This window comes from Myodes glareolus, chromosome 4, assembly GCF_982192425.1.
Source record: "Myodes glareolus chromosome 4, mMyoGla1.1, whole genome shotgun sequence".
In the NCBI taxonomy this organism is placed as follows: Eukaryota; Metazoa; Chordata; class Mammalia; order Rodentia; family Cricetidae; genus Myodes; species Myodes glareolus.
In genome coordinates, this window is record NC_142029.1 from 73,774,588 (window position 1) to 73,800,280 (window position 25,693).

The 25,693-nt window shown below is 44.1% G+C and overlaps 2 protein-coding genes across 2 annotated transcripts in view; both read left to right on the plus strand.

The window, feature by feature from the left end:
- The first annotated feature begins 1,204 nt into the window (after positions 1 to 1,204).
- Positions 1,205 to 23,583, plus strand: Mpzl3 (myelin protein zero like 3). The gene is made up of 6 exons (XM_048417229.3): positions 1,205 to 1,359; positions 8,126 to 8,292; positions 12,808 to 13,018; positions 14,333 to 14,498; positions 16,924 to 16,987; positions 20,806 to 23,583. The coding sequence occupies exons 1-6, from the start codon at positions 1,284 to 1,286 to the stop codon at positions 20,830 to 20,832; spliced, it is 711 nt and encodes a 236-aa protein (XP_048273186.1). The 5' UTR covers positions 1,205 to 1,283; the 3' UTR covers positions 20,833 to 23,583.
- A 1,554-nt stretch (positions 23,584 to 25,137) lies between these two features.
- Positions 25,138 to 25,693, plus strand: part of Jaml (junction adhesion molecule like) — a 28,452-nt gene continuing 27,896 nt past the window's right edge. The window contains exon 1 of the mRNA XM_087905605.1: positions 25,138 to 25,293. The gene's annotated coding sequence lies outside the window, so the exon portion shown is untranslated. The remainder of the gene's footprint in view (positions 25,294 to 25,693) is intronic.

Here is a 25,693-nt window from a genome sequence, read left to right on the forward strand (position 1 = left end):
TATATTTTATATTTGCTCCAGTTTTCTTAGAGACAGTAGACTCAGTAATGGATAGAATTAACTTCATATATATGATTTCTATAGGTTTCTCGCATTGCTTTGTAGAGCTGGGAAATGGACAAAATGATACCACATATTGGAAGACTCATTTCTGGAGTCTAAGCCTAACCTTTACTAGGGTCTTACTAAGAAATACAGGTTAGGGGCTGGAGAGATGGCTCAGAGGTTAAGAGCACTAACTGCTCTTCTACAGGTCCAGAGTTCAATTCCCAGCAACCACATGGTGGCTCACAGCCATTTATAATGAGATCTGGTGCCCTCTTCTAGCATACAAGGAAGGGATGTTGTATACATAATAAATAAATAAATCTTTAAAAAAAAATACAGGTTGATTGTGGTCCTCCTGCCTCTGTGTTGCAAATTCTGGGTCTACAGGCTTTTGCAACCCTGCCTGTCTTCGTTTGGGGACTTTATAGTTATTCTCTTATTCTCTTCATAGAGAAAACCACCAACTTTCAAGTCTAGTAGTTATGCCAGTTAAAAACGTCACAGTTAGGAAATATTTCCAAAGGCAGAGGTTTTCTGTTTCCCTTGTCCTGTCCTTGACCATATGGAGTCCAGGAGAACAGGTGACTACATGAGCCAAGCAGGGTCCTGTACCATCTTTTCCCATCTTTTTCATGTCTAAGAATATCATGTACTATGGTAATAATACTTTTGTACTGATACTTATTCTAGGCCCCCTTCACCTCGAATACACGCTGTAGTGATTTCATCATCACTATCACTGCTGTAATTTAATAAGCATCCAATTCTGGATGATGTAATGGCTACATTAAAAGGAACAGGAATGACGAGGCTTGTGTGTATTTATCACAGGGTCCAATAAAGGTTTATTTATTTGACCCTGTACACTCGCCCATGTCTCCCTAAACTTCAAATGTATGAGAATCTACAGTGAAGTTCAATTTAGACACTCTGGAGATAAAACTTCGGGATTCCTGTCAGAGGATCAAGCCTGATCCTGCAGAATTCCAGAAAAGTAAAATTGTTTCCCCAAAGTCTGCGGCTAATTTGAAGCAGAAGAGAGCAATCAGATTCTTCTTGAGAGCCAAAGAATTGTTGATCAGGGAAAGCAGATAGGAGTCGGCTAACAAGCCATGTCCCTGAGGTCTCCAGATGGCCATTTCAAGGTGTCTCCGCGATGACGTCACTTCCGGTACCACCTGCGTGGTCCCCGGGAGCTGTAAACAAGGTGTGCAAGTGTCGGAAGAGCTGTCGGGATGCAGCTGCCAAGAGGAGCAGCAGGAGGCTGTGGCTGCGCTCTCTTTCCACTGCTGAGCATTCTATTTGTCCAAGGTGAGTGCGCCAGCTGGCTGGCCTCCACTTCCGGCTTGGGGGGGTCAGGAAAGATGGTCGCTCTTCCGGTTCCGGGTTGGGGGGTCTCAGGAAACCCCCCGCTCGGTTTCTGGGAAGGAAGGGGATGTGGGAGGACGTTCTTTCCCGGCTGTCACCACCCACTGCGGAGAGTTGGTCCCCGGCCGGTGCCGGAGCTCTACCTGGTGTGACTTGACCTTGCCTTGGTGATGCCGCGACCGGGTGAAACCACAGCGAGCTCGGGCTTTGCGGACGCTCAGTCTTTGTATGAGGTTACCAGCGACTGTCTGCCAGGGTTCTCTATTGCTGTTACACCCTGGCCAGGAATGGACAATTCTGTTCGCCTCAGTTATTTTGAGAGACACAATATGATTGTAAGGACTGAAAGAGAGAGAGAGAGAGAGAGAGAGAGAGAGAGAGAGAGAGAGAGAGAGAGAGAGAGAGAGAGAGAAAGGGGTGGGTGGCGGGGAGGGAAGTAAAATCTTGATTTGGTAATTTTATTGCAGGGCTATGAAATAAAACATTTTTGGGAAGGATTATAGTGTGATTTTTCTTAGAGCAGGCACACTTTATAAACATTCTAAAGTGTGAGAAAAGTCACAGGCGTTCTGAAACTTGATCTTTTAGCTATTGTCAGAAATACAGTGTTATCGGGGCGGTGGTGGCACACACCTTTAATCCCAGCACTCAGGAAGCAGAGGCAGGCGGATCTTGGTGAGTTCGAGGCCAGTGGGGTCTACAAGAGCTAGTTCCAGGACAGGTTCCAAATCTACAGAGAAACCCTGTCTTGGGGGAAAAAAAAATAAAGAAGTACAGTGTTGGCATAATGACAGTATTGTGAGATTTGGATAATTTTGCTTTCTTGTTATTCCAAATGTCTAAATTTCAATTCAAACTAATTAACTTCATTTTGAGGTCCAAATACTTCCTGATTACTTTTCTGTGTGTGTTTTCCTAAGAAATACAATACTAGTATAGCTAGAATTAGAATGATTTGTAATGTTTCCCTGTAAATAATGGATATTCCTGAAAGAGGTCTTTAATACTGTATAAATATGAACACATTTAGGTGACCGAGCCTCATCTGGTAAGGGAGGAGGTTTTCATTTATCTGGTGACTAATCTGCATGCTGCCAGCACACTCCCTGATCCCTCCCAGCTACCTGTGTCATCATAAGTGTCCAGTTTTTCATCTGAGTTCTTTTTGCAATGGAGTTAGGCCTACTGTCACTTTATATAAACACATCTTTTTTCTTTTTGTATATATACAACATGGGTGTTGGGGGAGAAATGTTCAAATCCTGTCCCATTGAAAAAAAAATTCTAGAAATAGTGGTCTTTTTGTAAACCCAGAGTCACTTCGCATTGAAGAGCAGGTATCAAATCTAACAGAACAAATGGATCAAATGTAAGTTAATTTGGGGGACTGGTGCGATGGATCAGTGAGCTAAGGTGCTTGCCATGTAAACCCGAGGACGAGGTGCCATCTCCAGATCATACATTACCAGGGGAAGGAGAGAACCCACTCGACGGAGTTGCTGCTGACCTCTACATGTGTGCACACATTCTAGTAATAGTTTTGAAGTTGTCGATCTCTGGGTGCTTCCTGAATAATTTGTATTCCTCAGCTACTCCAAGTCTTCTTTAATAGACTTATATTTTGCCTTAAAAATTAATCAGCCAGCCAACCATGCAACCAAGGGGGCTGGAGAGATGGTTCAGCAGTTCAGGGCACTTGGTGCTCTTCCACATCGCACCAGTACCCCAAACTTACTTACATTTGAACCATTTGTTCTGCTAGGTTTGATTCCCAGCATCCAGATGGGGGCTCACAATGGTTTGTAATTCTAATACCCGAGAATCAGATGCCCTTTTTCACCTCCAAGGACAAGAGAAGAGGAAGCAATAATGACAGAGAACCAGCCCAGATTACACTTTTCTCTTTTTCATATAAGTGCAAGTACTATGTAAATTTAAGCTGGGGAGATTGACATTTTGGAAAATGGGATGTATAAAGTTAGGGACTTTGCTTTGTCATGTTTAATTTCTACCAGCTCTAAAATGATTTGTGTTAGAATGAGGTTTTATTTTCTAACCTCCTTGAATAGTTTTTTTAAAAAAATTTTTATGATCAGATGTTTTTATTTGACCAGGATAAATCTCAAACCAGAGCATGGTGATCCTATCACTTGAGATGCTGAGGCAGGAGGATCGGCCAGCCTAGCCTTGTCTACATAACATGATCCTGTCTCAAGAAACAAAACAAATAAAACAAAAATTAAATATCTGAATGAGTGTAGTATAGGATTAGAAAGGTTTTTAAGAAGGGAGTTGATAGAAATATGGAGAGGGAATATGGACTGAAGAGAAGGGGGTAGAGAGAGAGATGGAGGAAGAGGGAAAAGAGATGGAAGGAAGAGGAGAGAGGGAGGGTGAGAGGAAGGAGACAGAGAGAGAGGAAAGGAGGAGAAAGAGAGAGAGGGAGACAGAGAGGGAGGGGAGAGAGAGAGACTGGGACTCTGGAGAACTGGAGCAACTATAGAGGTTCTGATTTCTTACTCTAACCTAGATTTTGTCTTAGCTCTAAAGCAGGTATCAGCAATTTCCAGTAGTGGAATGTGAGTGAACATTTTAGACTTTGTGAGCACCTGTTCTCTGCTGCATCTTCTCAGTCTCTGCCAAGTGTGCAAAAGTAGCCGCAAACAAACCAGTGTGGTTGCATTCTATTAGAACTTCATTTACATAAAGATGTTGAAATGTCTTAGCAGTTTGCTGAAAGACAGCTGGAGAGATTGATCGGTTTGGATAATCTGAGTTTCCTGCAGGACTGAGAGCAGGGTCCCTGCTAATTACTATGAGTTCTCTTTCTTGTGAGAGCCATTTGCTTCCACTTGAGCCATTGCTGACCCCTGATGTATGGTTCTTTTTTAGACATCCCTTAGGTATCAAAGACATCCAAACTCACCCAGAATCAGACTCATGCCCCTCCCCCACAAGCCTGGTTTCCCTCTTTGAGTAAAACTGAGAGTCATTCTTGACACCTTTCGTCCTTCCTTCTAGCGTTAATTTCTTATGGGAGCTGTCTGTACGTTTGGGTGATATTTTTTTCCCTCTTTTAGCACACCAGCCCACATTGTTCTTACACTAGTAACCATGATGATCCTCCCAGTTTCCCTCTGCTTACCTTCTCTCTGTATTTTTAACCTGATGGTACTTGCATTTTGTGAAGGAAATGACCTTTGTAAGTCTGTGTAGTCATGGCATATGTGCCTGGGTAGTATTGTGTTATGGGAACTTCAGAGGAAGAGCAAAGAACTTCAGGGAATTTGGGTACCACAAAGCAGGCTGGTGTTTGAGCTGGTGGGGAGCAACTCTGGCAGGATGGTAGGAACGGAGAGGATCCCTCTAGACAAGGATGTATTCAGAGGAAAGCATAGAGACACGAAAAGACACAGTATCTTTGGGAAATAACTGGATGATCCAGGCATAGGGAAGGGGGTAGGATGGGTAGTGTCTGAGACAGGCTATTCGTGTTTAGGTGTTAATTCACAGCCCAGTGGGGAATTAGTTCAGAATTTTTAGTATGTGTGGTGTCCATTTTAATAATAATAGTTGCTATTTATTAAAAGTTTTTATCTTGAGGGCTCTAAGTCTTGTTTTATGTCTATTTCTTTGTTTGCTTATTTATTGTGGTACTAGGGAGAGAGCACAGGTCCTCACACCTATATCCAGGCCTGTATATGTTTAAAGTGTTTTGGATGCTCCCAGTGACCACAGGAGGGCTAGTCTTTCCATTCACCGATGGAGCAACTGGAGCCTGAGCAGGTTAGAGGACTTCCACCTAGCTCTCACAGCCGGAAGTCAGACGGGCTAGAGCTCGGTGCAGTTCTGGCTAAGTTTAAATCTTCTCCTTCCAGCTCTGTATTGTATGTATGTTTTAGGCTGAAAACATAGGGAAGGAGCCGGTGTAATTTGTGGGTTCATTCTACCTTTCAGGTTTTAGACCTGAATCTCCAGTGCTGAATAGGGGTTTCCTCAGGTTGATGGGTCAGGAGTGGTTGAGGGCTTGAGAACAAAGGCTTTCCTGGCAGAGAAATGGACATTTACAAAGACATACAAGAAATGGCAAATATCTGGGTGGTGGTGGCACGTGCCTTTAATTCCAGTACTTGGGAGGCAGAGGCAGCCAGATCTCTGTGATTTCCAGGCCAGCCTGGTCTACAAAGCGAGTTCCGGGACAGCCAGGGCAGTTACACAGAGAAGCAATGGCAAATTTAGCATGGCAGTCAGAAAGAATGCTATGCAGGGAACCCAATGGCCATCATCTTTGAGATGGGTCAGATTCTTATTAAAGGCCTTAATAGCGAGCTCTGTCTTGAGCTCCTCCTTTCGGGAGGAATGTGACCAGACTAGATCGTCCAGAGAGGAGTGAGAAAATGAGTCAAAGCTGGCAGAGGTGAAGGTACTGGAACAATGACTCAGATATGCCAGTGGTAGGAAAAGTTGAGAGCCTGTAGGAGAAAGAGCAGGCGGTATCAGCAGGCGTGGGGCATTTGCTCCAGGTAGGTAGGCTTTCTGGGTGGTGTGCGTGTTTTTAACTCATTTAATCCTCACAGTGGCCTAGAGATAAACCCCATTTCTGCCAGGATGAGCAAACTGAAGGAGGAAGGTAACTTGCTGAGCTGCGCAGAGCCAGCGATAGGGCTGGGGCTTGAACTCGATCTTTTGGCTTAGGCATCTTTGTGTTCAATCATTACACCATCCTGCCTGTGCCAGAAAGACCACTGGATTTTGCAGCAGGGTGTGGATTTGCTCTTTTCTGAAACCTTGCTATGTTCTTTGCCCTTGACTACCAGAAGAATCTTGGATTAGTGAGGTAGAGAAGGAAGTAGAAAAACAAGGATTGTGTGTTCATTTCCCAGAACAGTGTTCTCCAGGGGGAGATGTGTTTCTAGTCACTATTTTTCCAACAGTACAATGGCTAGAAGAAACAAAGTGCCGGGTGTTTTTTCCCTCGCTCCCTCGCTCCCTCCCTCCCTCCCCCTCCCTCCCTTCTTCCTTTCCTTCTTCCTTTCTTTCTTTCTTTCTTTCTTTCTTTCTTTCTTTCTTTCAGAAAGGTAGAGTGTTAAAGTTGGAGTGAATGGTTTTAGAAAAACCACACTGCAGGCTTTAAAAATGGTGTCTTACTTTTACATTGTAAAACATATTCAATTTTATTTTTTTATCCATAATTTACTTTTTTCCCTTCCCTTCTTTTCTTTTCTTTTCTTTCTTTCTTTACTTTTTTTTGATACTAAGAATAGAACCTGGGGCCTTCCAAGTTAAGGCAGGTGCTCTGCCTTGAACTACACCTCCAGCCTGCCCTCTATAATTTACTTTTAATAGATGTATGATTCACTAACCAGCTTTGAGAGGAAGCCTAGCTGGGTGTGGTGCTACATGCTGGTAATCCTAGGTCTTGAAGCCTGAGTCAGGAGGACTGTGAATTTAGGCCAGACTTGGCTACATAGCAAAGCCCTTTTTCAAGAAGAAGGAAGCAAGGCAGCAGAGGGAAAAGAGGAGGAGGAAGAGGTGTTAGAGGGAAGGATCAGCAGTTTAGAATACTTAGAGTTCTTCCAGAAGATCCGAGTTCAGGTCCCAGCACCCATATCATGTGGCTCATAAACACATGTAACTCCAGCTCCAGGGGATAATGCCTCCTGCCTCCATTGGCACCAACACTCGTGGATGTGCCCACACACATATATACACATAATTAAAAATAAAGATAATTTTTAAAAAAGAGGAGAGGAGTGGGAAGACTAGATATAACCCTTCAGGACAGTTTAAAGCATGCATTTCCTATTTGTAGTTTCTGCCTTCATTTTGCTACTGGTTGAAACACTAGTAGTTTCTTTTCTTTTTCTTTTTTTCTTTTTTGTTTTTTTTTTTTTGTTTTTTTTTAAGACAGGGTTTCTCTGTAGCTTTGGAGCTTGTCCTGGAACTAGCTCTTGTAGATCAGGTTGGCCTCGAACTCACAGAGATCCGCCTGTCTCTGTCTCCGGAGTGCTGGGACTAAAGGTGTGCACCACCACCGCCTGGCTAACACTAGGAATTTTCATCATGCTGGAATCATACTGTGTTTGGTTGAGTCTATCTCTTGCTCTGTCTCTTTTGAGACAAGGTGTCTCTATATAGCCTTAGTTGTGTTTTCCTGGAACTCCCTCTATATACCAGGCTGGCCTTGAACTCACAAAGATCAGCCTGCCTCCGCCTCCCAAGTGCTGGGATTAAAGGTGTGTGCCACTACAGCTTGAATCTCTTAGACCTCATAAAATCTGTTGTATTCCTGGAGAGAGAGAGAGAGAGAGAGAGAGAGAGAGAGAGAGAGAGAGAGTGAGAGGAGTTGTTGGGGAGGGCACAGAATGAGAAGGAGTAGATGTTGTCTTCTAATTGTCATGGGCAACCTTCTTTTGTTTGTATTTAACTTAACTACAAGCCTGTTTTTGGAAAAATGCTAGTGGGATTAGGTTTTTAACTTTTACTCAACTATTTGCTATGATTTAAGACTATAAAATGATAAAAATATTATTAAAGATTAATGGATCTTAGCTCCTTGTTCCTCATAGATTTGTCTGAAAGTGTATTGGTGGCTCTGGCTTTTGGGGGAGGTCCCTAAAAATGACGCAAAGCATCTCTAGAATTCACTCACATTTGCATTACCCAACAAAGCAAATGCATCGTATGTGTTTGGGCTTGCCTCCACTAGGTGTGCCTCCCGCCCTCTCTCTGGAGATCAGTGCAGATGCCCATGTCCGGGGATATGTTGGAGAGAAGATCAAGTTGAAATGCACCTTCAAGTCGTCTTCAGATGTCACTGACAAACTGACCATAGACTGGACATACCGGCCCCCTAGTAGCAGTCGCACAGAATCCGTAAGTGTGGACTTTCTAGAACGTTCCTCTGAGTCCCTGGCATGGCGGCACATGCCTATAATTTCAGCATTGGTGAGGTAGGAAGATCAGGAGTTCAAGGCCATTCTCAACAGCATAGCAGTCTTGAAGCCAACTTGATCTACACTTAAAAAAAGAAAGAAGGCCTGTGCCCTAATTCAGTGAATAAAGATTCCTGCTTCGCAAGCCTGAAACTCATGGGGGACAGAGAGAGCGCACACTCAAAAGTTGTCCTCTGATTTCTGTGTGTAAATCATAGCACTTGTGTTCCTTCATGACTTCCTGCACACACACACACACACACACACACACACACACACACACACACACTACAGTTAAATTTAGAAAATGATCGGGCGGTGGTGGTGCATGTCTTTAATCTCAGCACTTGGGAAGCAGAGGCAGGCAGATCTCTGGGAGTTCGAGGCCAGCCTGGTTTACAGAGTGATTTCCAGGACAGCCAGGATTGTTTCACAGAGAAACCCCAACTCGAAAGACAAACAAACAAAAAATAATTAGAAAATGAAATAAAAATATATAGGGCTTTGGAGAAAGCTAGTCTTCTGCCCCATATGATATTTGTTTAATCACACGGAGCCTTTTACTCTGCTAAATGTGCAGAGTAATGTACAAGGAAAAAGATGGTCAGAAACCACAAGGAAATGTGGCTTAATTTGGTTGCCTTGTTGCTTCCTTCTGTGTGTCATTACAGCTTTGTTTTAGATCTGATACCCTAAGAAGGGTATCTCCAGGACGTGGGCTACAGAAACTCCCCGCTCACGTCACTGACATCCTTTCTCTGATAGCTGCCCCGATCCCGCTGTCTCTGTGGGCGTGTCTGTCTGACAATCCTGCACTCTGTAGATTTATCTTGGCTTCTCCTCTGGCCATGTAAACGTCTGCAGTGATTTATGTAGCTGCCTTTGAAGGAAATTGTGGCACTTTGTACTGGTGACAGATGTCATTGGTGACAGATGGTCATGCAATATTAGAAGCAATATACTTTAGTCACACATATAAAACACATTTATGGTTCAAGTCCCATTATGGGTGTTTAATTAGAGATTACAATGCTGTAAAAACCCTTTCTCTTTCTTTCAATTGCCTTAGTTCAGAATGGGTGCTATTTAAGAATATATTTGAATGTTGGGGCTGGAGAGATGGCTCCGCAGTTAAGAGCACTAACTGTTCTTCCAGAGAAACCCTGGGTTCAATTCCCAGCACCCACATGCTAGCTTACAACCTCCTGTAACTCCAGTTCCAAGGGAATCAGATGCCCTGTTCTGACCTCCCTGGGTAGCAGGCATGCACTAACACACAGATGTACATGCAGGGAAACCCCCATACACATAAAATAATCTTTGAAAAATGTCAATACCATAGCCACATGTAAATTGGGTTTACATTTTATTTATTTATTTATTTGTGTATGCATGCCACTGTGAGCATATGACAGTCAGAGGACAACTTGCAGAATCCAGGTCTCTTCTTTCCACTCCTCGGATCCTGGGGATGCACACAGACCTTCCTCTTAGAGGCAAGGCACCTTTACTCACTGAGCCATCTCACTGTCCTTCCTAAACTGGATTTTACAAAGTGTTCTTTATCCTATTTTCCTCCATTGGGGAAAAAAATTGCCTTTTATCTCAGTGAATACGCTTTGAATTGTGCATGAGGAGCTGTTACTGAGTGCCATGGTGTGGAGTGTCGTGGTTTTTGGATACAGGTAACTGGCAAAGGAGGCACGGCGGGTGTCAAGGTTCCTGTTGCTTTAGATTTAAAATAGTTCCCTTTATTCTGACTTGTCAGGAGGCCATGGCTGACCTTATTTGGCTCTGCCTCCTTGTCCAAAAGTAGGACAGAGTGAGCAGTAGGGAGCTTCTTGAGTCAGAACCCCTATGTGCAGACAATGCTTCTCCTAGAGTGCGGTCTGTGAGCCCAGTCAGAAAGCAGCAAGCTCATCTGAGCAGGAATCAGCAGCATTCAAGAGTCTTGTAGCTCAGGGTTGCAGAGAAGTGGTTAGTCTGTCAGGCTCACCAAGGAGTGAGGATTGCGGGTAATGAATTTAAATGTAATTCATGAGTTAGGTTAACCTGGAAGGAACACAGCAGACCTTGTTTTGTCAGTGAGGAATTTTTAGGGTTTTTGTTCTGATGATCGATAATAGGACTTGGTTTTCGGAGACAGGTTTGCTCTGTACCCCAGTCTGTTCTTGAGTGTATAACTCAGGCTGGGCTCACAGACAGGAAGTACTCAGCTTCCTGAGTACTGGGAGAGTACAGGCACACACCATCATGTTGGCTTGGTAGGCCTTCTCTATCCGCCCCTTTGGAACACTTGTCAAATATATGTTGGTTCTTACTGTTTCTACCAAAATGTAGGTTCCATGAGAACAGGAGCCATGATTGTGTGACACCCATTGTATCCTGTTCCTTCACACCCCTGGAACATGAGAGGTGTGCTAAGTATCTGTGAAGTGAATTCTTGATGAAATTGACCAGGGAGTGATTCAGCATCTTCTCTGAGGAATTGCTCTTCAAAGTTAGGCAATTCGGTGGTTGGAAATGCCTGGTGTCCTAAGTGGAAGGTACCAAGTAAACAAAGAAAGAGGGGAGCCTCCTGTCTTGCATAAGAGTTGTGTTGATTATCATACCTGCTTGTCACACCTTCAAGTGTAAATATGTGCTTTTGGTGACCAAGTGTCCAGCCACCAACTCCAAAGCAGTGTCACCTTAATATGGCAGAGACTCATTGCACGCTTATCAGGCCTTTGATGTGGGCTTGTGTTAACAGCCACGGGAGAGACCAGAGAGAGATGGGATTGCCTGACACCTGCCCAGAGATCTGGAAAACGAAGACCCCCCCTTTGTCACTAGCTAAATGTGTGCCTGGGAGTAACTTTTGTCATTAGCTAACTGTGTGCCTGGGAGTAACTCGCTTCATGTTTTGATTGGGGTCTAATTTCTCTTCCTGTAAGCTCAGAGTAGTTACACCTGCCTCCCGTGCTTTGGTGAGGTTCTGAGGGCCAAGGGAGGAAGCAGTGGCGGCCATTTGCAAACCGTGATAAACAAACAGTTTCCCTTCTTCAGCATTATTGACATTTACACCTGTGGGAAGTTTAGCAGTGCCCTTGACTTCTCTACCCACTCGGTGCCTGAAGCTCACAACCCAATGTGCCAAGGAAGCAAATAGCCTGGTTAAGCAGTAGGCAGAAGATCTGAGCAGACATTTCCCAAAAGAAGCAATATCAGTGTTCAGATATATGAAAAAGCTCAGTGCCTCCAATTTTAAAGGGACTAAAAATAAAACTGTAATGAGACCTCACCTCAGACAACCAAACAGAACTGTTATAAGGTAGGCGAGTCATGGGGCTGGGGGGATGGCTCAGAGGTTAAGAGTGTACATCACTCTTGCTGAGGACCTGAGACGGCTCACAGTGGCCTGTGGGCACCTGCACTCATGCGCAAGCACACACATGCAAGCACACACACATGTACATACATGCACACATGATGAAAAATAATAAAAATAAATCTTAAAAAGACAGATTACAATAAGGATTGGTGCAGGTTGGAGAAAAGGGAAATTTGCTAATGTAAATAATACAGCTAATTTAGAAAATGGCCTGGCAGTTCCTCAAAAGCAAAAATAGCTTCGAAATGTAGCTCAGTGGTAGACCTTAGCGTGCACAAGGCCCAGGGGTCAAGTCTCACACCACACAAAAAAGCCGCATTGTGCTCCATAAATATACACAGTTATTATTTGTCAATTATAAAGAAATAAATACAATTTAAAATCTGGTGGGAAAAAAAGAATCTGTCACATTGTCAAATGTTTTGTGGAGAGTGAAGTTGCCTCTGCTTGAGGGTCATTATCTGGGGACTTCATGAAGAATTTAGAAGAAAGTTCTTGCTTAGATCGCTCTCTTTGTGCGTGCGTGTATGTGTGTTTGTGTGTATGGGTGTGTATGTGTGTATGCTTGTGTGTGTGTCTGTGGGGCTCTGTATGTGTGCGTGTGTGTGTGTTTGTGTAGGTCTCTGTTGTATATGTGTATGGGTGTGTGTCTGTGTAGGTTTCTCTTGTACATGTGTATGTGTGTGTGTGTGTGTGTGTATGTGTGTGTGTGTGTGTGTGTGTGTGTGGTGTAACATGTGAAGGTGCCCTAAGAGCCCAGAAGTGTGGTATCCCTTAGAGCTGAAGTTCTTTGTGCTTGGGAACTCCCTGATGTGGGTGCTGGGAACTGACCTCAGGTCCTCTGGAAGGACACTTAGCCACTGAATCATCTCCCCAGCCATAGACGAGTTCTCAGGACTCTCTCATCAACCTTTCCTTCTGATCTGTCTTTCTAAGAGAGAGGTGAGAAAAGCACTAAAAACAAAACATAATAAGCCAACTGGGGAAAGAAAACCCTATTTTACAATTCTTTTTAACTCTGGATCTACTCAGCTTTTCATTTCGTCGTGTTGTCCAAGTTAACCTTTTCTCTTGTGGTCTTAGATTTTTCATTACCAGTCTTTCCAGTACCCAACGACAGCGGGCACGTTCCGAGACCGGATTTCCTGGGTTGGAAATGTGTACAAAGGGGATGCGTCCATCAGCATCAGCAATCCCACTCTGAAGGACAACGGGACGTTCAGCTGTGCCGTGAAGAATCCTCCAGACGTGTACCATAATATCCCCCTGACAGAGCTCACGGTCACAGAAAGAGGTACGCTGCTCACTGCCAGGCTCCTACACTGCTGTGCCTCCTCGGGTGTTTTCTGGAACTCGTCAGTTAGCTTGGAGGACCACTGTGTCAAAGTTGTCTTCAAATGCCTGTTAAGATTGAATTTTTAGACATTTATTTATTTATTTTTATTTATTTTGTATGTGTGACGGTGTGGGCATGCATGCTGCAGTGCGTGTCTAGAGGTCAGAAGACAGCGTGCAGGAGTTGGGAACAGCCTTTACTGGCTGAACTGTCTCAGTTTTAATTTTGAAAGCTGGATATTCTCTCTTAATGTTGTCATAGTTTCTGCATTGTCTTTTTCATTTTATCTTCAGGTGACCAAATGTCTTGTGGAATGTTGAGCAATCCCCCAAATTTAATGAAGGGTGATTGTGTTGATGTAGAACTTATCCCAGTGGTCCTTTTGGGGTCCTGCTACAGCTAAGAGACTGCTTGTGTGGGGGGCGTTCCCGCTAACAGTGGGCAGCACTGTGTTTCTTTATGCTACAGAAGCGGCACTTTCCTTCTCCTGTGCTGATGAGCTTATGAGTGATTCTTTTCAGGTTGTTTGAGCCTGAAACTGGGTTTGAACCAAAGACATAGAGACACATTATGAGTCATAATTTCCTCACCATTTCTCAGGGCTTCCCTCCCTCCTTTATTTCCTCCTGCCTACCTACCCTGTCCTTTTTCCCTCCTCTCATTCTCTCTCCTCACCTTTTTCTCTGTCATAATTGTCATCTGGTTTGATGATAACCCATTGCACATTTATGTACTCAGACCCCTGGCAAGAATAGATTTCATTTTTCTATAAGGAAGATTTCTAAAAATGATACTCCCTTAAAAGTATATTCCCTATAAGCTTTGGTTGTCCTAGACCTTACTTTGTAAACCACCAGGCTGGCCTTGGTTGGAGATTGCCTGCCTCTTGCCTCCCAGTGCGGATTGAAGGTATATGCCACTATGCCTGATTTGAAAGACCTTTAAATTCAGGATCTTTTTAGTCACATCAAAGCAAATGTATCATATGCTAAACTAAAATAATGTAAAAAATAGGACTTCTGCTTTTACAATCTGCATCCTGCCCCACATGTGCTTTTAGGCCCCTGGAAAGAAGAATGAACTGGTAGACAGCAGTATGTTACTCCTAGGTGGTGGAATTATATATGCTTCTTGTATTGTTTCTATTTTCTGTGATGAATTTATTCCCTTTGTAATGAGAAGCATGAGCAAAGGCCAGGATCGGAAGACTCCTGAGCCTGATCTGAAGTCAGCGGCTGCACATGCACAGCCCTCTCTCGGTCCTCCCTACAGGTTTCGGCACCATGCTGTCCTCAGTGGCCCTTCTCTCCATCCTTGTCTTCATCCCCTCCGCAGTAGTGGTCGTTCTGCTGCTGGTGAGAATGGGGAGGAAGGCAACGGGCGTGAACAAGAGGAGCAGGTCTGGCTATAAGAAGTCTTCCATTGAAGTTTCTGACGAGTAAGTCCTGCTGAACCTGGGTCCTTTTCACAGCCCTGTGCTGGGGGCAGTGTAACATGAGGGTCTGCTTGTTAGGGTTTATGTCCTGCCCAGTTCCCCACAACTGGCAAGCCCCAAAGAAAATCACACAGAGATCTCCATAAGTTATAAAACTGATTGGCCCATTAGCTCAGGCTACATCTTAGCTCTTGTAGCTTATATTAACCCATTATTCTTATCTATGTTAGCTACATGGCTCCGTACCTTTCTCAGAGGGGCAGCTCATATCTTGCGTCTTTGGTGGTCTGGGTAGAATTGAAGGAATGGGCTTCCTCCTTCCTAGAATTCTCCTGTTCTCTTTGCCCCCTTCTACTTCCTGTCTGGTTGACCCGCCTATACTTCCTGCCTGGTCAATCAGTGTTTATTTAAAACATATTGACAGAATATAGACAGTTCTCCTGCACCAGCAACACCCGTGTTCCATATCCACACACTTCCCTCCCAGGCTGAGGTCAGCTTCAGTGCTGAAATTTCTTTCCAAATGGGGTAGTTCCATGAGGGGCACCAGAGGAAGATTGACATTTGTGGGCATTGACACAGAGGGAGGGATTGACAGGGAGCTTCTGTCAGGAACCACACTGTACAGGGCTGTGGCTCCTCACGTACATTTTGAACATATATCTCGTCTCCTAACAGAATATGTATGAGCAATGAAGGAAGCTTTGAGAAGAGCCCTGATGGGCAGAGGAAATTTAAAGAAGCATGTGCTGTTCCTCATCAGCAGATGCTCTGAAGGGGTAAAGGGATGTGACTTCTGTCTTAGTCCCTGCTCTAGTACTGTGAAGAGACACCATGACCATGGCAACTCTAATAACAAAAATCATTCGACTCAGGGCTGGCGTACAGTTTCAGAGGCTTAGTCCATTATCATCATGGTGGGAAACATGGCAGTAGACATGATACTGGAGAAGCAGCTGAGAGCTACATCCTAATATAGAGAGAGAGAGAGAGAGAGAGAGAGAGAGAGAGAGAGAGAGAGAGAGAGAATGAGAATGAGAGACTGGGCCTAGCATGGGCTTTTGAAACTTTACAACCCAATGACATAATTTGGCCTACAAGCGCACATCCCCTAATCCTTTTAATCCTATCAAAGAGTTCTATTTCCTGGTGACTACGTATTCAAATATATGAGCCTATGGAGGTCCTTCTTATTCAAACCACATGGTTATCAAAAGCATTTATTAATCACCATTCTACCAACGGGCAGGCACACTCCAGTAGTTTCACAGAAACAGATTTACTTCTTAAAAGGAACAAAAATGTACATTAAAGCCTTGTAGCTGACATGAGGCGCACATCTTTAATCCCAGCACTCAGGAGGCAGAGGTAGACAGGTTTCTTTGAGTTTAAGGCCAACCTGGTCTATATAATGAGTTCCAGGCCAGTCAAGGATGCATAGTGAGACCTTGTCTCAACAAAGCAACCAAAAAAGAAAGTTCTGTGATGTTTCTGTTGTCTGTGAAAGTTCTCTTAGCCTAAGGATGAGAGAGTCTTAGCCTTGGAAAGTTCTAAAGTTTTCTATCTATGTGTTTATTTATTTACTGGAGAAAGACCTCCCTTTTCAAGGAACATGTAACACACACACACACACACACACACACAAGAATTACTGGCAAACATGCAGATGTCTGTTTCTAAGCACAGTATATAAAACTCTCTGTGGTCTGTTCCCAAGTCAAATGTTTCCATCATTTGTTCTCACTCACTTTGTAGGCCAGCTATAGTCAGCTCATGTCTTTTCCCTCTAGATATCCTATAATCATTTGTGTGTGTGTGTGTGTGTGTGTGTGTGTGTGTGTATACACGTCTGTCTGTCTCTACCTGTAATCTGTCCATTTGTTCATCCATTTGCTTTCTTCTGACCCAGCATTCTTGGAATTGCCCCCTTCCCTCTCTTGTTTGTCTAGAAGCTTTCTTACCTGCAGGACCAAGCTGAATGTTCGCTTTTCATCCTACTCTTTGAGTCCTGATCAGAGACTGGGCCCCCCCCCCCCCCCGCACTGTGCCGCATGGCAGTTCCACCCTAACTGTTGGAATATTATCGTATGGTATTACAGTGCACATTAGTTCTTACCGTCCTCACCCATGTGGGTCTGGATGCTCATCAATAGGTTAGGGTCTTTCTCTTTGCTGCTGTTCCCACCCTAGCATGACGCCCCAGCAGTACTGGTGTTCAGTACTTTCCTGAGTGTGTGATGGTGATGAGCTGCTGTTTGCGGGGTTTTCTGCTACCTGTCTCGTACACACTTATTTTTTACTTATTCCTAATGACTCTCTTTAAGGGTCAACTATAAAACCACTCATGGGGTTTCAATACCTGAGTTTGGAACTGTCCCCTGTGCTAAGGACAGTAACAGCTAAGTTTTGCTATGTTTTCTTTCCACAGCACTGACCAAGAGGACAGCAATGACTGCATGGCAAGGCTTTGTGTCCGCTGTGCAGAGTGTCTGGTAAGTGCCCTGTTTCTTCTGTTTGGTGTCTTCTCCTCTTCTTGCCCATTTGAAGTGTCCTTTGCTCTCAAGACAAACAAAAACATTCCAGCCAGCTCAGGAAAGTAGGAACCAGGGTTTCTGGAAACTCCTACCAATTCTCAACTTGATTTTTTTAAAGATAAAATTTAGATTTTTTTTTTGAAGTTTAAGAGTGCTATGCATGCATGTATGTGTACCACCAGTCTGCCTGGTATCTGTAGAGGTCAGAAGAGGGTTCTGACTACCTGTAACTGGAATTACAGATGGTTGTGAGCCTCCATATTGGGGTTTGAAACAAAACCCAGGTCCTCTGCAAGAGTAACAGGTGCTCTTAACTGCTAAGTCATCTTTCCAGCCCTCATTTTAAAAATTACATTTGTTCATCTATGCAACAGTGAGAGGACTTCTTGCTGGAGTTGGTTCTGCCCTTTGGTCATCAGACTTGACAGCAAGCTCCTTTACCCACTGAGCCATCTTATCGGTCCATGGTTTTATTTTCTGTCTCATGGGTGTAAAATTGTGTTCATTGTGTTCTTAAGAAAGGGGGTTGTGTAAGTAAGATACTGACAGATCACACACACACACACACACACACACACACACACACACACACGCACGCGCACACCCCAAAACCAGCCAAACAAACCAAACCAAACAAAAAACCCTATTGAATTTTTACAGGAGGATTTCAAGTTTCTGGACTCAGAACCTTGAATTGAATTCTCTGATAAACCCTGGTATTTTAAAGGAAGTCAGGGTGTACAGCCTCTATGTGATTTGGTTGATGCCTTTTATTACCAAGAGACATCCTATTGGCAGGTCCTCATCTTGGTTTAACTCTCTGAAGGACACATCCCTCTCTGAGCACACGCAGTGACTCAGGCTTATGTGGCTGTCCTGGGATCTAAGGAGAAGGGAGGACTCTGATGTGGTGCAGCTGGAGACGCCTCAGAATCAGCCTGTGATTTAATGTGGGGCACGCCTGTCCCTGCGCCGCCAAGCTCAGCCTTCCTCCAGATGAGTGCAGCCCCGCCACTCACTGGGCTTCTCATTATTTGACTTCTGTGAGCTCGAATTTCCTATGTGAGCTGAGAAAAAGTTGTTAGTTTATTAAGAAGGACCTAGTCTCAACTCCCCAGGGTTTGAATACTTTGATAACACAGAGTAAGAGACAGTTAGTGTCCATATTTCTTTATTTTCCTTTCTTCCTTTCTTCCTTTCTTTCTTTCTTTCTTTCTTTCTTTCTTTCTTTCTTTCTTTCTTTCTTTCTTTCTTCCTTTCTTCCTTTCTTCCTTTCTTTCTTTCTTTCTTTCTTTTCCTTTTAATTGTTTTGAGACAGGGTTTCTCTGTAGCTTTGTAGCCTGTCCTGGAACTAGCTCTTGTAGACCAGGCTAGCCTTGAACTCATAGAGATCCGCCTGCTTCTGCCTCTGTGGGAGTGCTGGGATTAAAGGCGTGTTCCACCACCGCCCAACCACATTTCTTGTATTAATTTATTTAATGATTGTTTATTGGCACCTGACATGTGCCGTTTGTACCATTCTAGGTGCTTAGAACATAGAGGTGAAAAGAAAATACTTCTGCTCTTCAAGGGAAACGATTTTTTGGAAGATAACTAAAATATTCAGTATGTCAGGCAATATTTAATTCAAATAAATATTGCAGAAACAAAGCAGAAAAAGGAAAGATGGCTGAAGAGCTCCGGTGTTAAATAGCATGCTTATAGACACCTTCAGTAAGATGGCATTCAAAAAATTTCCTAAGAGAAGTTAAATAGCTAACCACACAGCTAGCTGGGAACGCTCTGGGAGAGACTGTGCTTGCAAAGGCTGAGAGGAGAGGGCAAGACCCTTATGTTCTAGGGACAGCAAGGGGGTAGTGTGGAAAGCAGGAGAAGAGGGCAAGAATGAGTCTGTTGGAGTCAAGTAATTAATGCAGCATCTAGATCTCATAAGAGGGCTTAGTCACCTGGACTCTACATGAAGTGGAATCCACTAGAGGTGCCTTGAAGAGAAGTACTGTGGACCGACGAGTGCTTTCAGAGTGTCAGTCTAGCTTGTGTGTGGAGAACAGCAGGAAGAGACTGCAGCAGGATCAGACAGCCTAGTCAGTAGGCATTAGCCGTAATCCAAGTGAGAGAAGTCCGCGGTAGACATGTGAGAAGTGCTTGTAGTCTGTATTCTTCTCTAGAGTCAGAAGGATTTACTGGCATTTGTTTTTAAAGAAAAAAATGAGAAGAAGCAAGGACCACTCCAGAGGTCTTAGGCCACTAGTAGAATAGAACCAGCATTTTCTAGAGCAAGTTTTAACATGTTTTGATTAAAGCTTGAGATTTTTTTTATTTTATGTGTGTGAGTCTTTTGCCTGTATGTGTGTCTGTGCACCATGTGTATGCAGCGCCCATAGAGGCCAAAAGAGGGCGTCAGATACCCTGAAAATTGAGTTACTGATGGTTGGGGGATGTCATGTGAGTGCTAGGACTCAAACCCAGGTTCTTTTAACTACTGAACCCCAGGAGTCAAACCCTGGTCTTCTGGAAGGGCAGAGAATGTTTCTAACTACCTAGTCATCTCTCCAACCCCAGAACAAGTTGTAAGAATGAAATCAGGAGTTGAGTTTGAACGTATTAAGTTTGAGATGTGCAGTGGGCAGTTATGTTTTCAGAACAGAGGCCTAGTCTCCTAATGGAAGCCATTAGGAGATAGAGACAGATGGAGATATGTCCACCGAGGAAATAGATGTGTATATTTGTAGGAGAGGTCAAAGGACTGAACCTGGAATTCTCCAAGGCTTCTAGATTGGAAAGACAAAGAGAAATTAGCAAAAGATGATGAAAAGGGATGGCCTGGTTTGAAGACCACCTAGAGAGTTTTGTATCTTGGGAGATGGGGAAGAAAATTTTCCAGGAACTGGGAGTTCACTGGTGATGTTTTGGTGATGTGGATGTACTAGTGACCTTGGCAAAAGTAGCCCCATTGGGATAGTGAGTACAAAAGGTACCAGGGAAGGGGCAAGAACCATCGCAAAGAGACATTGGAGGAAGGGAGTGCAAATAGCTTTTTTTAAGGAAGGATGCGGAGAACTAGGGCAGTAGGTAGAGGGTGCTGTGTGTTGAGTTGCTGTCTATGATGGGCAAAATGAAGCACATTTCTATGCTGTTGTGGATGATCCAACAGAGAAAGAAAAATTGATGCATCAAGAAAGAGAGAGAGAAGGGAGACTTGCTGAGTTTACACTAGGAGGTGTCATAGGAGGACATTGTTGCTAGAGATAAAGGCAGGACAGTAGAGAAAAGCCGGGCACAATGGCCCATGCCTTTAATCCCAGCACTCAGGAGGCAGAGACAGGCGGATCTTTGTGGTTTGAGGACAGCCTGGTCTACAGAACAAGTTCCAGGATAGCCAGGGCTACACAGAGAGAGTGCATTATCTTCGTTTCAGAGATGCTGAAGTTGTCACAGAGAAGTGTCTCAAGGTCCTTTAGCTAGGAAGTTGGAGCGAGGTAAGTGAGCTCCTAACCTCAGCCCTGCATATTCTGCTGTAGGTAAGCATTTCTGGTATGTTTAGGTTCTAAAATAAAATCATAAAGAGAACCACTGGGTCTTCAAAGCAGTAATCAGCCTGCAAAACTGTGTTGAGGTCCTGTGATGCTTCATTGAACTCTTAGGTGTGTTAACAGGGAAACCCCACCATTGGTACCCAAGCTAGGTTCCATTTGGAGCCCCCAGACACATGAACTTAGCCTCCATCTGACTGTGGCATTGTAGTGCACAAACATCTGCTATTCTTGCCCCTCTAGGATTCAGACTATGAAGAGGCCTACTGATGAAGTGTGTCTGATGGAAGAAGGGTTACCTAACAACAGGAAATATCCCATTCCCCTGGCCAGGAGTGCCACTGGCAGGGATGGCAGTGACAGAAGATTCTGAAGGTCATTGGTGAAGACTTTAAGGACCATTTATTTATTGAAGAAGTGTTCGTTTTATATTTATAAACTGTTCAGAAACTTCCAGAAGGGACTCAGGCCTTCCCTTTTTTTAACACATTTGGATGGAACAAAGAAATTCTTGTCTTGAACAGAAACACACCCCTTGGTTTACCTTCGCTCTTGAATGTAGTTCGTGTTTTCTTCCAGTTGCCTGGAGGAGAATACTAAACGTCTGTCACTCTGCTGATGCCAAAATTGTACTTTTTAATGATGTGGAGCTTGTAACTTCCTGCTGACGTGCAAATGAACAACACGCTTGTTTGGGACGGGTAGCCTTTGCTTCCTCACGCACGTCTTCTGTTGGAGTATTCAGTGTGTGTTATGTGATTTAATGGTCATCAGTTGTGTTTGCAGGACCTAGAGTATTTGACCTCAATATTTTTAGATTCAGTAGGCTCATAGGTTGTCGACTTGTTTTAACGGGGTCCTTTGAGTATTAAAGTGTTATCAATTTACAGTTAAGGAAGCAGATTTTGAGGTAGAAGAGTCTTTCTCATGTGTATTGCTAGGTATACTTTGGGCCAAAGAATCTTTGTTGTTTTGTGTTCCTGCGACTGACTAATTTGTGGTTTCCTTCTTCGTTTTTCAAGTCAGAGGCAAGAAATGCCTCTGAAGAAGGTTTTTAGAGGCGACTTGTGAAATATTTTTTGTAGTCCTCTCCTTAAGTCTTTTCACTTTTCTTGTGTTGTTGTTATTTAGAGCCTTTTCTAGCTCCAGGTTGCGCCAGTGATGGACACATTACTGCATCTGCAAGCTGGTTTTCTCAGTACGGAGATGAGGAAGTGAGGTTGCGCAGGATATCGCCTCTCTCTTCTCTCAGTGCCTTGTAACACACACCTCTGCTGTTCTGGAGCAACTTATTTAAAATTTTAATTTATAATAGGTTTTCTATAAACCATCAAGATGCCCCTGACGTATCAGGGAAGACTGACAGCATGTGTGCAAACAGCCCTCTCTATAGTGTGACAGGGCTCATGGCTCGATGGTGAGAGTCACAGATGACCCCTCCCCCAGCCTTGCTGGTTTTCTTCATGGTTCTTCCTAAAGTGGCTCGGGAGGGCTCCGTGTTAGTGTTATATACTATGTAGCTTATAAAAGTCATTCTACTTACCACCAAGATCTTATTCTTGAAACTGGGATCTTTAACTCTTAAAAGATTTGTTAATCTAGCCTGATGACTCATGAATCTGCTTCTCTGATAAGACTGTGATTGACCTCTGGTCATGGGAGGCCCCAGAAGAGGCAGAGGAGGACCTGGCATTTTATGCCTCTAGTAGCTAGACTCCATGGCTCCCTGGGCTGCTTGTTAGAGCTGTGGTTGTCCGTGGCCACTCCGGTGAGACCTTTTCTGACAGGTCAACAGAGAGAAGAAAGCTTTCCGGCACCAAGCACAAAGATCTGAAGAGAGTGGTCCAGTTATGAGGGAGGCGTGCTGTGGGCCTCACTGCTCTGTCTGAAGAGAGTGATCCAGTTATGAGGGAGGCATGCTGTGGACCTCACTGCTCTGTCAGAGGTGTGACAAGAACCCATATAAACCATCATCCTGTGAAAACAGGGGGCCAGTTTTATGTCTTAGGATTTTCTTGCAAGTGTATTGTGAGGCTTTGTCTTGCTCAGAAATTGGTGAGTTGGATGAGGTGACCAATGCCTGACGAACACACACTGTTGTGAAATGGTTCTTCCTCCTTTAAATGACAGACCAATGCAGTCTTTCATTGTATGGGAGTTAGGTAGTAATTTTTTTTTTTTTTTTTTTGCTTCATGGGTTTGTGGTTGCATCCCAGGCCAAGGCTGCCTTCTTCACCCTTATACTGAGGTTTGCGCTATAACTTTTTTATCCTAAGGGCAATAAGGCGGTCTATGGAGCTCTACCTTTAAGAATGAATGTAAGATAAAGAGTTTTTGTTTGTTTGACTTACTGTTTTAATATCTTCTAAGGTGCCATTCTTATACCTTTTTTTTTTTTTCCATTTTGCTGCTCTGTGAGCTCAAACCACATGATATTATATCATTGTCTGGAAAGATATTTACGTCTTTCATTGTGGTTGTATCACCTTCTGAGTTTTATGATTTGGGCTCTTAAAAATGTTACAAAATGTGAGTTTATAAAGTACTTTTGTTTCCCCTGTGACCTGTGGCTTCAGGCTACTTGGGACCATCTTAACTGTCTGCAGCTCCTGAGTCAGGCAGTGGTGCTTCAGAAAGGAAAGTTACCTGTCCCTGCCACGTATATGTGCGTGTGTGTGTGTGTGTGTACGTGTACGTGTGTGTGTGTGTGTGTGTTTTACAGCAACAGAAAACCTGGAGGCCAAATCATGAACCAGAATGTTCTATCATTGTCACTGAAGAGGGACTCTAAGAAGATCCATGGAGTGGACCGAGACTCTTATTTAATTACCCAACTCAAAACTTTTCTGTTCGAAGAGTCCACTCCGGTGTTGAACTCTTCACAGCTGTATCTTATTGACTTTTAAAATCAAATTAAACTTTTGGTTTGCCGGAGGCTATGAGCTGTAAGGTGATGTTCATTGACATTGTGACTCATGGAATCTTTACTCCGCTGTAGTTAATAAACTTCTTTGCACTTTGCGGCTACCCTCTTCATGTCTGTCTACATGAAAATGAGAAGTGTCATGTGAAGAAGGGGGGTTGTGGTTTTCAGCCTTGAGAAGACTGTCTGGGCTGTATGCCAGCAGAACTCCGAATAGATGTCGCGGCTTGATGGAGCCAGCTCACACAGCAGGAGTTCATGTGCAATTTCTAGAAATGTTGTGAGCCAAGTGGCAAGCTGTTGGTGGCATGAAACCGACTGTAGTGGGAATATTTACTTGCAGCCGGTGCAGCATGGTCCTTGAAGCAAGAAAACACGCACTGGTTTTCAGGACAAATTCTAAAAGACAAGCATACCCAGGCTTCAGTAGAGCTAAGGGTGAGTGTGTGTGTGAGAACACTTACTTTGAAGGTGACTTAAAAAGGAGAGGTATTAGCATGGCGATGGTGGCACACGCCTTTGATCCCAGCACTCAGGAAGCAGAGGCAGGCGGATCTCTGTGAGTTCGAGGCCATCCTAGTCTACAAGAGCGAGTTCCAGGACAGGCTCTAAAGCTACAGAGAAACCCTGTCTAGAAAAACAAAACAAACAAACAAAAATTGGAGAGGTACCTTACCATTAGGAAGCCCCAAGTTGTTCCCCAGGATGGCACAGCTACTCAAAGTGTTTGCTAGGAGAATGACTTGCTCCCTGAGTGCTGAGGCCCTTACAGTCGGAGGGAACCTTTACAACATGCTAGGCTGCAGTACCTGGCAGGTGGAGCTTTGGAAGCTGCTGAAGGATGATTACTTAGCCTGGCTGCATTCTATGAGAGAAGGAAAGAAAGGGATGCTGCTGTATCTGGAACACAGCCGAATGCTTTTCATTCTTCTTAAATTAACTGTGCCTTGTTTACATAAAGCTGATTTCTCAGCAAACGCCTCATGCTTTTCAAGATTTTTGTTGTTGTTTTGTTTCAATAGGGGCTCGCTGTATATCCCAGGCTCTCTTCTCCTGCCTGAGCCTTCTGGGTGCTGAGATTTCAGGCAAACACTACTACAGCTGGCCCATTTGAGATCTTGCTTGCAGAGTTTGTAATCCAGAAAGGGAAGTGACACCTGCAAGGACCTGGAATGCGATGTTCACTTTATTAAGTTGCATGCGGTCCTTCCTTTTAGAATAAAAATATAAATGTCCTGAATGGGACATCAGTACCACCCCCTCTAAGGCTCAGAGAACATCACAGAAGAGGAGGCAGAACAAGTGGAAAAGCCAGAAGATAATGGAGTGCTATGCTTCTGGCTATGACATAGCCCTTGTAATCATGCATACACAGAAGCACAAGACCTGCGTGTGTGCACACACACTCATATACATGCAGACACGCACATGTGCGCGCACACACAAAAGCAAGAATAGGACTAGTTGGGAAGAGGAGGGGGATCAGCAGGGGTGAGATGGGAATGAGAGAGGGCAATGGGGTGAATATGGCATTACAACACACTGGGTAACATTTGTGAAGCTGACAAAAATCCATTCAAAAATAATAAAAATGCAGATGCAAATTGGGTAGTGAGACTGGCGACTGAAAGGAGAACCTTGATTTGAAGGTTCCTGTTTAGGTTTCTGTAGCTATCTCAGAAGGCATGCTTGCATCTGGTTTGCTGTGAGCCTGGCCTGCCGTGCTGGCAGACGTCTCTCAGTTGATGTGGGGGATGCTGTGGCAGGAGGTCGTGGTGCATTGCTTTTCCTGGGCGCTGTCATCTTGGGTAAGCAGTGACTTTGTGTGCTGTGGGCCATTGTTTGAACTGTTCTGAGAAGAAGGCTAGTTTTCAGTCAAAGGAAAGCTGGTTAAATTGGCATTGCTGTAGGATGAGGAGGCCATGCGTAGAGTTCCCAGTCTCCATAGGGGGGAGTTGCCATGAGGTAGACACGTAGGTACAACTTTAGTCTTCTTAATGTACTTTGTGTCAAGGGTCTCAGAGAAAAGAGAAGTAAGCTTTGCCACAAACGAGGTCATCCTATGGCTTTAGGCAGAGTGGTGACTGTCTGTTCATGAGCTTGTGGCTGTACTCCTCCCTCACTGTCTTCTCCCTGTTCCAGATACACCATCTTGTCACCCAGGCAGCAGTTCAAGTCTCCCAAGAGAGCTGGACTACCTGGCTTATC